The following is a 13,000-nucleotide window of genomic DNA, read 5'->3' as shown; positions in this document are numbered from 1 at the left end:
TAGCATAATACACAGAACCAAAGTCCAGTTTAGCAACAGGTACAAGTCCAAAACAGGTATACAGGTGAAAATGATGTGCCCTGAGGCACCAGTGCCCCACCCTTTTATTAGCCCCAGGTCACGCCCACAGCAGCTGAAACAGCCCTGATCAAACCCCCAATGTGTCAAACATCTCAACAACAAAAATCATAGCCACTATAAAGCATTGGACACAATGGGTGGCATGTATCATGCCTTGAACTTTTCTGTGTGGCAAGAATTCAAACTTTTTTCCCACTCTTGCCACCCTCATGCCAATTGTATGAAAAGTAGGCGTGATGGGGCAGGTTGGGGTGGTGAAGTTCTGGCTTGCTCAATTTACTATGACCTGGCGCAGGTTATGGCAAACCTCTACGCCAGACAGGAGCCTCTTAGTAATTCTGTTGTGCCATGTGTCAATGGGGGGGGATATTAAAATTGGTAGGTTGCGCCACATTTTCCCCAAAGACTTCTAATTATTGTTGATAAATGTGGCTCTACAAGAGATATTTTGGCCTAGTTTTTGTGAAAAATTGATGACCCAGTGAAATTTTCAGTATGATGTTCTTGACCAGATGTTGTATTTACCTAATTTTTAAATCTTCTAAAGAAAAGATGTTTTTGAAATCATATCCTGATACATAAATCCATTGGATTCAAAAAGGTTTATATTTTTTTCTTGACTATATGTATATGCATCCCACCTGCAGCAACCCACATAGTAGACACATATGTATCTCAATACACAGGTCACAGAGCTCTCTCCACACCAGATCACGTACTGTTGCTCCATTACTAATGCATTCTAAGACGGCCATGCGGCTTCCCTCCCTCGTATTTCTTGATGTCAATGATCCTGATGGCTCCTTATAGATTTAATTCCCTGAGCTAAGGGCAGGTAGACTTCGCAGAATAGAAAGGATTTCCAGTGTCACTGCATCTGAATGTAAATGACAGTATGAGCCCCTTCCTCCCCCTTTCTGCAGTGTCCTCTCTAGATATAGGTTTCTGGAGCATCATCCACACTCAAGGGAGAAGAGATATGCCTCCAGAATACATGATGAAGTGACTGCTTCCCAAGGGGTGCGGAGGAGACAGGAAATATGCGGAAGAAAGATCAAAGTGAAAGGGAAGCATATAGGGAGGGACATAGAGACGGAATATATATGATATGTTATGTATATAACAATCGCTATTCCTACAAGCCGATACATATGTATGGATATTTATGGCTGTATTTTTATACAACTCACAGATTACATTCCTATCGATTACCGGTAAATCTGCTTCTAATATATTCTACACAGCTACTTGTTGTTACTCCACAATTTGCATTCATGGGCTATTAAGACATGATGTCTATGGCCACTTTAAGTCGTAATTGGCTCGTTCAGTGATCCACATGAAGGCAATGTCAGCAAATCAATTTGCATGTTTAAGCATCTGGAGCTTTGGTTTGCCTGCAAATCTCTTTTGTATTGAGATGACCAGCTGTAGCGACCATAGGTCAGCCCCATGCAAGCGCGAATCAAGCGTGTGTAGCCTTCTGACACCTGGGGCTGACTTGTGAACTAGACAGTCATGGTGTACAACAGTGATCCCAATACCAGTGTCCACAGCCTTTTACTATGGTGTGAGACATCGCTGACTCAACATTATCCAAGTCCTTATCAAAGAGAGTCTATGGGTCTAATGGAAGACATTGTCAACACGTTCCTATCTCTGGGCAGAGAGGGTCTATTGAGAGGAGCTAATTAGTTCTCTTACAAGAATATTCATTCAGGTTTTGCTAATCCAAGAAAGCAGAATTGATTCATGAGTCACATGGAAGAGACATCAGCTGTTGCAAATTTAACGGGGAATTGTCCCTCCTGAAGGCTCTGTGAAATATTTCTACTTCTTAAGTTGATAGGGACATAAAATGTGGTCCAATACAGAAGATACGGGTAAACCTTGTTTCCTTCTTTACATACTTCTTTCTTCTGCTCCTCAAACATCCATTACATCCAACATGACTTACAAGTAGTCATGCATGAGTACGGTCTACCTGCTGATGGACATCTCTTCTATCTATACAGGATAACAACCCCTATTAGAACACATTCGACCACCTCAGACACTACTTAAGAAGACTTCCACAGATTCGTAAGTGCTCACTCAAACTTTTGGATCAGGTATAAGATTCTTCTCTCAGTTTTATTTGAGTAGCCTATTTTGGCATCAACACAAGATTGTAACAACTGGGTTGTCAGATGGAAGAGACTCTACACAGCACTGAATTCAGATTGTAAGAAATATCGGAAACTTGTAACACTCAGATGCCAATTCATTCATAAGGATGCAGTAAGGTTGAAGTTAAACCTTGGTTTAGTATCTGTAAGAGGACAATTTGGTATCTCTTCCTGATACTGGAGAAAAATACAAAATTATAGTTGTGTGGGGGGCAGTATAGATCTTATACTGGGGCCTGAAGGTAGTAGTAGATGTAAAATCACTTTTATGGAGTTGCTGAGATGGTGGATTTATAGTAATGGGATGTCTAGTCCTGCAAGCTCTCCTTATCACGTGGGATCCTTAAAGCAAACCCCCAACTATCCCATGGGTCAACCCAATAAGTCCCAAGTAGATATTTCCACTATCCAATCCATATAACCAAATTGTATTACATTAATCTATACAGCAACATCATTGTGTCCCAGGTACATGTTACAGGCCATACGAATTTGGCAGATGACCCATTATTTAGGGTATTTATTATAAGAGCAGTGTGAAGACCGAGTGATGGACCTTGATACTGATCTTCGCCGCAGAATAGAGATATATGTGAATATCATTAACTCTTATCTGCAGAGACGTGGATAGGCACCCGGCTAATGAAGGAGTTAGTAGAATAGATGAAAGCTAAACTAATACTGTGTAATGGCTTGTGCCTAATCCAGAACATCGCAAACTATAACAGGTTCTTAAAATGACAGGGACTGAAAATGTGGTCCAGTCCAAAAGAAATGGGTAACCCTTGTTTCCATCTTTACATACTCATTCTAGTTCCTCTCATACATCCAACATGACCTAAAATTAGTCACGCACTAGTACGGTCTACCGGCTGAAGAACGTATCTTCTATCTATATAGGATAATATACAACACATTCGACCACCTCGAACACGACTTAAGAAGCCTCCCACAAGGGAAGCGTAAGTGTTATCTATATCGTAAGTCTTATCCTAAATAGATAGAAGATACGTCCTTCAGCCGGTAGACCATACTAGTGCATGATTAATTTTAGGTCATGTTCACTCAAACTTTTGGATCAGGTATAAGATTCCTCACAAATATTTAGTCACGTAGCTTATTTTGGCATCAAAATACGATAGCAACAACAGGAAATATCCAACATGTCTGTTCCATCTTTCAGAATGCTTCCGACGACTGCCATCGTGAATGATCAATCCCATGTAAAATTTCATCCGTCAGTTTCATCCAAATTCATCTAATGTGTATGGGCACCTTAAGAGCTGATGAAGCAGACGGAGATGTAGGGAATTCCCATATACAGTATCTCCCTGTGATGCCCATTCCCTGTCATCCAGTCTCTACACAGCTCACTCCGTCATTCTCTCCTGCATGTTTTTCTTCGGCTTTTATTCCATTGCCCCCTCCTTCTCCCCTTCCAGTGTCTCTATTTCTCCCCCATCTCTCTCTCTCCGCTCTCTGTCCCCCCTCCCTCGCTCTCCCTCCCTCTCTCCCTGTACATGGGGATGTGAGTGTGCGCGCTGAAGGATCTCTGCACTGCAGCCTCCTCCTCCTCCTCCTCTCTCTCTCCCTCTATCACACACTGAGCATCGCTGCAGTATTAGGCATCAGTCCCTGGAAAGGAAGAAAAGGAGCCTGAGAGAGAGAAACCGAGAGAGGGAAAGCAGCACAGGAGAGAGACAGGATGCTCAACAACCTGACTGAATGTGAGGAGGGAGAGGGGGGCACCAGTCAAGGTAAGTGCTGGAATCTGACAAGAGGGAGGAGGGGGGAGCTAATTCTCCGCAGTGCTGCTTCTGAAGTGGGGGGGGGGGTAGTGACCAGACAGGGGGGGAGTGCCCCCCCCCCCAACATAAGACTCACTTTAAAGCCCATTCATAAAACAACAAGGGGTTAAGCGTTTTTAACGCAACAGTAAAATCCTCTCAAAAAGAAAAAAAATAAGGCCGGGGAACATCTTGCGCACCCCAAAAATCTAAGTCACACACACTGTTGCACTTGCTCCCTAAATGTAGACCCTCTACCTCTAGATGTAGCCTTTACGACCCAGACACCGTTGCAGGTCCCGGCACACCGCACTCCTCCTGCATTAAACCGGTTTGTTTCTGCTGAGGAAAAAAAAAAAAGGCTTTGATGAATTGTAAAGCCGTCAATCTCATGTCTTGATCCTCGGGATGTTGCATGCTACATTTACCCTAAAATATGTTTGGCTTTTGCAGAAGCCACTTTCCCGGGAGCACATCATTACATGGTGCAGAATTCTGCCACCTGTATGTTATACTGGGGCCATCATAATGCAAAATCGGCTCTGCACTTACCACTGCAAACTGACCCACATTATCTCATCCAACACTTTTAGGCATAAATCTCACAGCTACAGACCTTGATCCCAAGATTTGTTCTTGTTAGGTATATTACACCCCTGCACTGGACCTCTCTCGCCTGCCCCATCACTGAGTACTGTAGTCCCTGCTGACCTCTCTCACCCCGTTGCACCCTGCCACCCCCCTCCCCGGATGACCACTCTCATGCTTTTTGTGTGATGAGGTCTATCTACTTTAAGCATCCTAGGAGACATCTCATCAGCTTAACAGCGGCTTCATTACGTCCATAACACCAGTGGTGCATCCTCTCTCATGTTCACTGCATCTTCTCATCTACCCTGCAATCTCCAGCAGTCTATACTACCTTCCAGATTTACCCTTGTTTGTATTCTCCGCTGCTCCTCCGTCTTCTTGCATAAACCCTGCATTCCGTGTCATTGTCACTGCATTGCAAGTCATTTTCATACTTAAAGATCCATTGGCGCAACTTTTAGATTTCCCCGTCCTCTAGATTTTCCGATACAGTGGGATCATATAGCATTACCTAAGGGAGCAGTCTTCCAGATAGAAAAATGAAAACTGCGGAGAATACTGAGAATATATAATTGGTGCTTTTTAGTTTTCAGTTTTTCTTAAATTTTGCAAAAATTTAATATTAATTAAAAAAAATTTATATATTCGGAAAGGCTCACCCCCCCATCCGATTATGATCCGATTATGTCATACCGCTTAGACAGCTGACAAGCAGTCACATATAGTTTGGATCTGGAGGTTATCTTCAGTGTCACAAGATAACCGTCTAGTGGTGAAATATTGAGTCTTTTTTTTTTTTCCTTAAATCTTTTTGCTGCAACCTAAACTCCCCAGGGTAGAGGATGTATAGCATCGGAGCAGATATGTATATATCATACTGACCTGGAAAATGAATGATTCTTCCATGGGATGTAGAACCAAGTATATCTATCACCACACCTTTCACCTTCCCTGACTGCCTGATATGCTCATAGCTCAACGTCAAGTAAATGATATCCATTTATAGTAGTTTGTTGCACCATAATTATGACAATTCCTTCCTTTCCTCGGTTGAACTTGATGGACATGTGTCTTTTATCAACCATATAAACTATGATACTATGATGCAAAGAAATTTCGACAGATTTATGACTGGTCTGCATCAAAAACTCTCTCGAAAATGTTTTTAATTATTATTAATTATTTATTAATGCTATGTTCCAGTTTTTAGGTTCAAAGTATTGGTTTTTTAGGAGATAAGTCATAGTCTGCCCTCTCAAAGGACATCTACCACGAGGATTAAGGATTGTAAACCAAGCACACTGACATACTGGTGTGTGCCCCCTCTGGCAGGATGTGCTCTTCTTTTAGCTTCGTATGCCCTTGTTTTTACAAAAAAAGGTTTGAAAAATTATGCAAAAGAGCCTGAGGGGCTCCAGATTGAATAGGTGCCTGTGGTCCCTGGAGCCCCTAAGGCTCATTTGCATAATGTATCACCTTTCTTTGATAAAAATAAAGGCTTGAAAAGCTAAAAGAAGATCTTGATAGAGGGGGCACACACCAGTATGTCAGTGTACTTGAATTACAATCCTCCATCCCAGTGGCAGATTTCCTTTAACTTTAGGTTCAGTATAGTGTATATTCTGCCGCCTGGTAGGTAACTTGATTAGTGGTGGGGTTCAGGTGTCAGACCCATCTATTGAATTAGGATAGGTCATTAGGATCAAACATTGATCAGGAATTGGACATCATCTTTAAAGAATGAAAAAGTGTCAATCATGCGCCGAATCTATCAAAGAATATGTGTGTATACCAGTGTAATTTTGGCACCATGTATACTACCTACATACTTAAATAAATCTGCAGGATGATGAATCAAAATTTTCATAAAATAAAATTAGTGTGGGAGTTCTGATTAAGAATCCTACAATATTAGCAAGAGTGCAAAGGGCTTACATAGAGCATCTCACCCTGGAGGACCTTAGATGTCCAAGCGCTCAACTAGCAGCAAACTGCAATACTTCTTATCTGGGAACACTGTAGGGTCCTTTTAAAAAGATATTTAACAGCTTCTTTAAAGGGGTTGTCCCTACGGGATAGGGAATAACTTGCTGATCTGTGGGGATCTCAGTGGTAAAACCTTCATGGCTAATAAAAATGAGGGTCCATTGTACCCAAAATAAACAGAGTATTCAGTATTCACACTGATGCTCTATTTATCTCAATGGCGCTAACTGAGATAGCTGAGTGCCGTACTCGGCTACTTCCGTCAATAGACAGTGATTGGAGAGGCAGGTCAGACTTGCACGCTGCCACTCCATTCACCGTCAATGGCCCTAACTCTATGGGTACAACAGGTGTACAATGGACCCCCGTTTTCATGATCGGTGGGGGTCCAACCATTGTGACCCCTAACAGATCAGCAAGTTATCCCAGTTTGATATATTATAATAGGGACAGAGTGTCCTATTTAGCTCCTTTTTCTGTTTGCGGCAATTGTTATACTGAGTTAGTGTCTCTTTATTGTGGAGGATGTAATTCATTACAAGAGGAAAGTGAGGCCTCAGCCATTTCTGCAGTGACCCATTTTATGTAATATTACGGGATGATTAAGATGTGCTAGAAGTCTTATCGCACAGGAATAAGAAAAAAAATCTGAATTTTATCAATTGATTTGCTGTCGGCTTTGCCTATGTACAGGTATGACACCCTACCTCCTCTACACCCTATCGAATAAAGCCAGTGACTAGAATCATCCAGAGAATTTATGGGTCAACACTATATCTCAAATCACAGCAATTTTACAAGAAGTTTCATTTGATCTCTATGGCTCTATTCTTTCGATTTCTTTGCCAGAGACTGAATAGCTGGAAGTAAAAAATTATTCCCTAAAGCTGGCCATACATGGCACTATTGTTCATGCCCAAATGGGTCAGGAATTGGGATGTGTTTGGAGTTACAATCACAGGGACCTTGTTTTTTCACAAATTTGTAACAAATTGGAAACCTGATCCCTTTCGATAATAACTGCAAAGAAAAGGATCAGGATTCAATTGTAGAAGTACAAGCATGGTAAAGGTCCCGGAGTGATCGCTAGACATCTTCACATTAATGGTCTCAAAATTTAGAAAATAATTTTGGATTAGACCCTTACCATACATTTTACTCTCAAACAGGCTAGCCGGTAAATCCTACTTTGGATTACTGGCCAAAGTGAGATTATGCCCCCGGACCTTTCAATATTTGGTACATGGCGCTGTAAGTTCACAAAACACATATAACAGGGGAGATAATTATATAAAGTTTATGATTAAATTTACACATCAATTTACTGTGATAAAATCTTGGTACGGAAACAGGCTGTCTAGTATCTTCACTGGCACCCATGTTATTTATGTAGCCCCACTGGTCCGATTTTAACTTATCTTGTAAAATATGCCATTGTGTAAGTATGAATCGATGGCTCGAAAGCTTTCTACTCCAAGACAAAACCGTAAAAGAAGCAGTCAATAGGGTCTACCTAGCAGGATACTGATATGTGCCCCATAACAGAATCAGTCAGAGCTAAGGTCTAGGCTGTAGGCTACTGACAGGAGCCCATAACAGAATCAGTCATAGGTAAGGTCTAGGCTGCAGAGAGGAGTGTACTGACAAGACCCCCATAAAAAACAGTCAAAGGTAAGGGCTTAGCAGCAGGGTATTGACAGGACCCCCATAACACAAATAGTCAAAGGTAGGGGGCCCAGCAGCAGGCTACTTCCGAGAAAAAAGAGTGTCAGCAAAAGTTCTGTTATTTATGGAAGGAGTTAGGGGATATTTGCATGAAACTATATATTGGATCTCCAGTATAAATTTTAGCGAGACCCTTGTAACCTCAAGTCAACACTGTCTATTGACCTGCCATACCACACAAATTCACGCTGGATCAATTATATCAATAGTCCACATACCACTTTTACCTTTTTAAAAAAATAAAATTAGTTAGCCAGATATGGGTTTTTTTTAAATCACCCAATGAATTGAATCCTACAAAGTGATTTACTAAATCTAATTCCAGTGATTTGATGATTGTTTACTCCTGAAGAGTGCGGTATTCAGACTCAGCCTAAAAAAAAAAAATCCTGTTGCAGTATTATTATAGCTGTTTTGGCCAGTATTTGCCCCCTATTGAAACAAATGAAAGCCCATCGAGGAGGGGATTATATTGTTTAGCTCGAATTGTGCACAGGAACATATCAGGCTAAATAAAGGGGAGGAGTAAAGAGAGAAGAGAGAATCGATTATTGTATGCAGGTGGGGAACTGTGTGACCATAAAACTCACCTCCATAAATTTTAATTTTAACTATTTGCATACAAATGTAATAAAAGTATCATTAGACAGTAACCTTTCCCCTCATACACCGAAATCTGTTCTCAAATTGGGTTTATATTATTTAATTTCCTTCTGAATAAACCTAATGAGAACGTCTATCTAATTGACTAATCATCATTCCGGGACAATTTCCTATTTTCAATTATTTGACTCTTTGCATTTTTAATTTAGAGAAATTCAGCATCTTTCTTGTTTTAGCATTTTTTATCTATCAAACACAAAATGTGCATAGTCATGTTTTATAATTTCCTAATAGTATTCATTGTATGAAGTTTGGGTATTGGGGCAAAGATGGAAGTTACACAGCAGGGTTCACAGGCTTACATCAACCTTTAAAATACATGGAGATTAGGGGGGGGGGGCAATACTAAAAAATTGAAGTGAGACCCAATGCTTACAATTAAACTTAACATCTAGGATCTTTAGGTACATTCCTTATACACTTGTTGGCTAACATTGATGAGGAAATTACCAAGGTCAGCTCCAGGTTTCAGTAGGCCCCTGGGAAGAAGAGCCTCAGTGGGCCCCTTTGCAGTGAACTCACATGGCGGCATTAAAGATTTAGAAACTAAAACAGTCTCATGTTCCCTAAAATATTCCCTAGTTTTTCATCCTAAATATCCCACTCATGGTTATTTTATATAAATCTCCCCTCACCCCTATGGATTCAGTAGATACAGCCTTATCTGGAAATCAGTTCTGGGCCTTGGCGCTTGCCTGGGTATGCCCAGTGCTAGTGCCGGCCCTGAAACCTACATCAGTTTACACTATGTGTAATTATGTGTATTATCTACTAAAATGATCTCTCCAAGGGTCCAAAGAAGATGCAAGATCTGGTCAGTGATAAGTTTATCCCGGTTTTAAATGGTAAAAAGACAATTGTCTAGGGGAATGCAAGAGGTAGCCAAGTATGGACAGCTATGTCCTTCCATCCTCTAGACAGTAATTGAAGAGGTAAGATGCATGCTAGGTATGACTCACAATTTATTCAAAAGATAAGTTCACTTTTGGAAGTCCTACTGGTCAGATCTCCACAACTGTTTGTATGACGTATAACTTTATATTTTGGGATAACCCTTTAAGTTGGTCATACATGTTAGATAAATGTTGGCCTAACCCTTTTAGTGGGATTGCCTAACCATCTTATGTGGAAGGCAAATGAATGTCCATGTAGGAGCTCCTATAAGCAAGTCAAATACATCGGAGAGATACTGGTGAAACTCTCAGCTGTCTTGATCTGGAAACTTTTATGTGGTCAGATACAAAAGCTACATTCTGGCTAAATTGTCTGATTTAGCACTAACCTAATGCGTTTTCTTCCATGGCAGATACGCTCATGATTACAAACCCTATGAATGGAGAAAACTGGTAGCAGCTTATTCTGCTATCCCCAAATTTGCTTAGGGGAAGAATGCAAGTGCATGTATGATTGGGAGACACCAGTCATCAGCCAAACAAATGTAACAAGTATTGTAGGTACAATAATTAATACCTAATCAGCAAGTTTCCCCCTATCCTCCCATCATTAGAACATCTGTCTTACTTAAACTACTTGTAAGAGTTACTCTAAGTCCACACTTCCGTTCAAACCTCTGTTTCTTACCTCAGTTAAAAAAAAAGTAAAGAACGGAGGTTTGACCCCATTGGCATCAATGTAAATTTTCTGTCATCATAATGCATGTGTTTTTTTCAACGGAGAAAATTAAAGTGGCTGCAGTACTTTTTCTCAGTTTGAGAAGCGTACACAAAACGGATGCCTGCCTAACTAACCGTAACGTATGACTTAAAGGAAACCTACCACTTGTAGTGGCAGGTTTCTGATGGAAATACCGGGCACCAGCTCAGGGTGAGCTGGTGCCGGAGCTTATTTTCGATGGGGTTTTAAACCGCGGTATCGCGGTTTAAAACACTTTTTAAACTTTATAGCCGGCGCAGGCAGGTACGCGCTCGGCGCCTACCATGCGTGCGGCTCTCATTCACTTCCTATGTAGCCGCGTGCACGGTAAGCGCCGAGTGCGTACCTGCCTGCGCCGTCTACAAAGTTTAAAAAGTGTTTTAAACCGCGATACCGCGGTTTAAAACACTAACGAAAATAAGCTCCGGCACCAGCTCACCCTGAGCTGGTGCCTGGTATTTCCATCAGAAACCTGCCACTACAAGTGGTAGGTTTCCTTTAAAATTTACAATGATGTCAGTGGGGTTTTTAACTGATACGTTAAATCTCCTTTTAACGGAGGTTTGAACGGTAGAGTGAACTTAGCCTTAGCTGTTTCAGAAGATAGTTAAATCCACATGGCGGCCATATATGAGACCTACAGTTTTGGAATCCCATCAATGTAGTTGGAAGTAGAGGCTTTTGTTCTCATCTTTGGTCAGTGTCCAACCATGTTGTGATATAATTCATGGGCAATATATGAAAGAGTGGAAGGTTAAGCAAGGAATGTTCCGACTTATCATTAAAGGCATTGGGGTAATTAGTTTTTACCCCATTGCCTCATCTATCCTGTGACCCCGGTTATTAGGACAGACCAAATTGTTTGAAGATCACTGAGAGCTTTGTGATCATAATGGAAATGAAGGCTTAGGTTAGTTAGGTTCGCATGGAGATGATGTTGGAATTGTAGCCTGTGGGGATGAAGATCATGCTAATTTTATTGAGCGGATTTTTATGAGCTGTGTTACCATACCGATAATGATTACTTCTATAATGCGTTACACTCAGAAATAGAGGATAGTGTTACAATGAACACATAGCTCCCCGAGAGGAGCTTCCAGACGATCTCACATTCTCATTCTCCCCGACATACAGATTTTTAAAAAATTAAACACAAAACTATGAAATGAGCAATTAACAGTAATCTATGGAATCTTTGGTGTCTTCGGAAATGTGTACGACAATTGTTATATCATTAAAATTCTCATTAACATTCGTGAATAAATAGCACTTAATAATGGACTGTGGGTTGAGGTGGATACATTTCATAATGGTAACTACTCCTGCTATATTAGGATAAAAGGAAATGAGCAATTAATTATTAATAGTGAAAAAAATTTTTTAATTAATTGACTCTAAGCCTTCCCAAAACATAATAGTGCTTATAGTACACAATTGGTAGGTCTGCACTCAACTCTGTGCTGCCTCGTGCTCATGGATAAACAATCAGTAAAGGAACACAGAAGATATCAGAACTAAACTCCATAGTGAGATTGGGTACCTCCTCAATGCCTAGTAATAAAGCGCAGCGAAGCAATGCGTCTGCAGTGAGCATTGGGCGGTGCAAGAGGGGAGGATGTCGGAGGGGGTTGGGATGAATAATAATGAGCAGGACGTTGAGAATTATGCAAATGAGAAGGCAACCTTTTTCAATTTTTGAAAAGCACAACCCCTGGGACTTGGCTGTGTGCGCTGGCAGGGAGCCAGGTAATAATAATAATAATAATAATAAAGTTTACTATTGCATATTATTATAATCAAGTAACAGATAGATTAGATAAAGACATGATTGCTTTGTGCAGTGCCTATTGGAGCCAGTAACCAGTAACAGGTTCCCTTTAACATTAAAGGCATTATATGTACTAACCCATACTAATTGTGTGAGGCAAATGTATTATTACTTTTGAATGCATAACACGATTTTTGATCAATTTCCATATTGTACATACGACTGGTGCGAGTTTATGATATATCACATGATCATGTGAGCGAAACTCATGGCCTGACTAGCGACTCTTCCGTACCACCGTGAGAAGGCTACGTCATCAAGGCTATGTATATATGCACTTTATGTAGTTTATGTCAGATGGTAGACAAGGCCATAAGGCATACTACATACTTTGTATCTGTACTTCTACTTACCTGGATTAAAAGAATTCTTATCGCTACCTAATGGTTACAGGATCTTCTGTGTTCCAATAATAGTGATAAGTCAGTACCTTTTATAAATGTAGAAATCTATCTTTATGGTAATACGCCCATGAACCAGTACAAAAATAAGTATCTTTTATGGATATGCAAATCAGT

At 40.7% G+C, this 13,000-nt stretch overlaps 1 protein-coding gene across 2 annotated transcripts in view; it reads left to right on the top strand.

The window, feature by feature from the left end:
* Positions 1–3,768: 3,768 nt before the first annotated feature.
* SLC12A5 (solute carrier family 12 member 5) overlaps positions 3,769–13,000 on the top strand; it is a 62,548-nt gene continuing 53,316 nt past the window's right edge. For both annotated transcript variants that reach the window (XM_072111997.1, XM_072111996.1), the window contains exon 1: positions 3,769–4,006. In XM_072111997.1, the coding sequence (XP_071968098.1) occupies positions 3,955–4,006 (52 nt within the window). In that variant the 5' untranslated portion in view covers positions 3,769–3,954. The remainder of the gene's footprint in view (positions 4,007–13,000) is intronic.

This window comes from Engystomops pustulosus, chromosome 6 (genome assembly GCF_040894005.1).
Source record: "Engystomops pustulosus chromosome 6, aEngPut4.maternal, whole genome shotgun sequence".
NCBI classification, from domain to species: Eukaryota; Metazoa; Chordata; class Amphibia; order Anura; family Leptodactylidae; genus Engystomops; species Engystomops pustulosus.
Note: the sequence above shows the minus strand (reverse complement) of the source record. Positions and strands in the feature narration are given on the sequence as shown.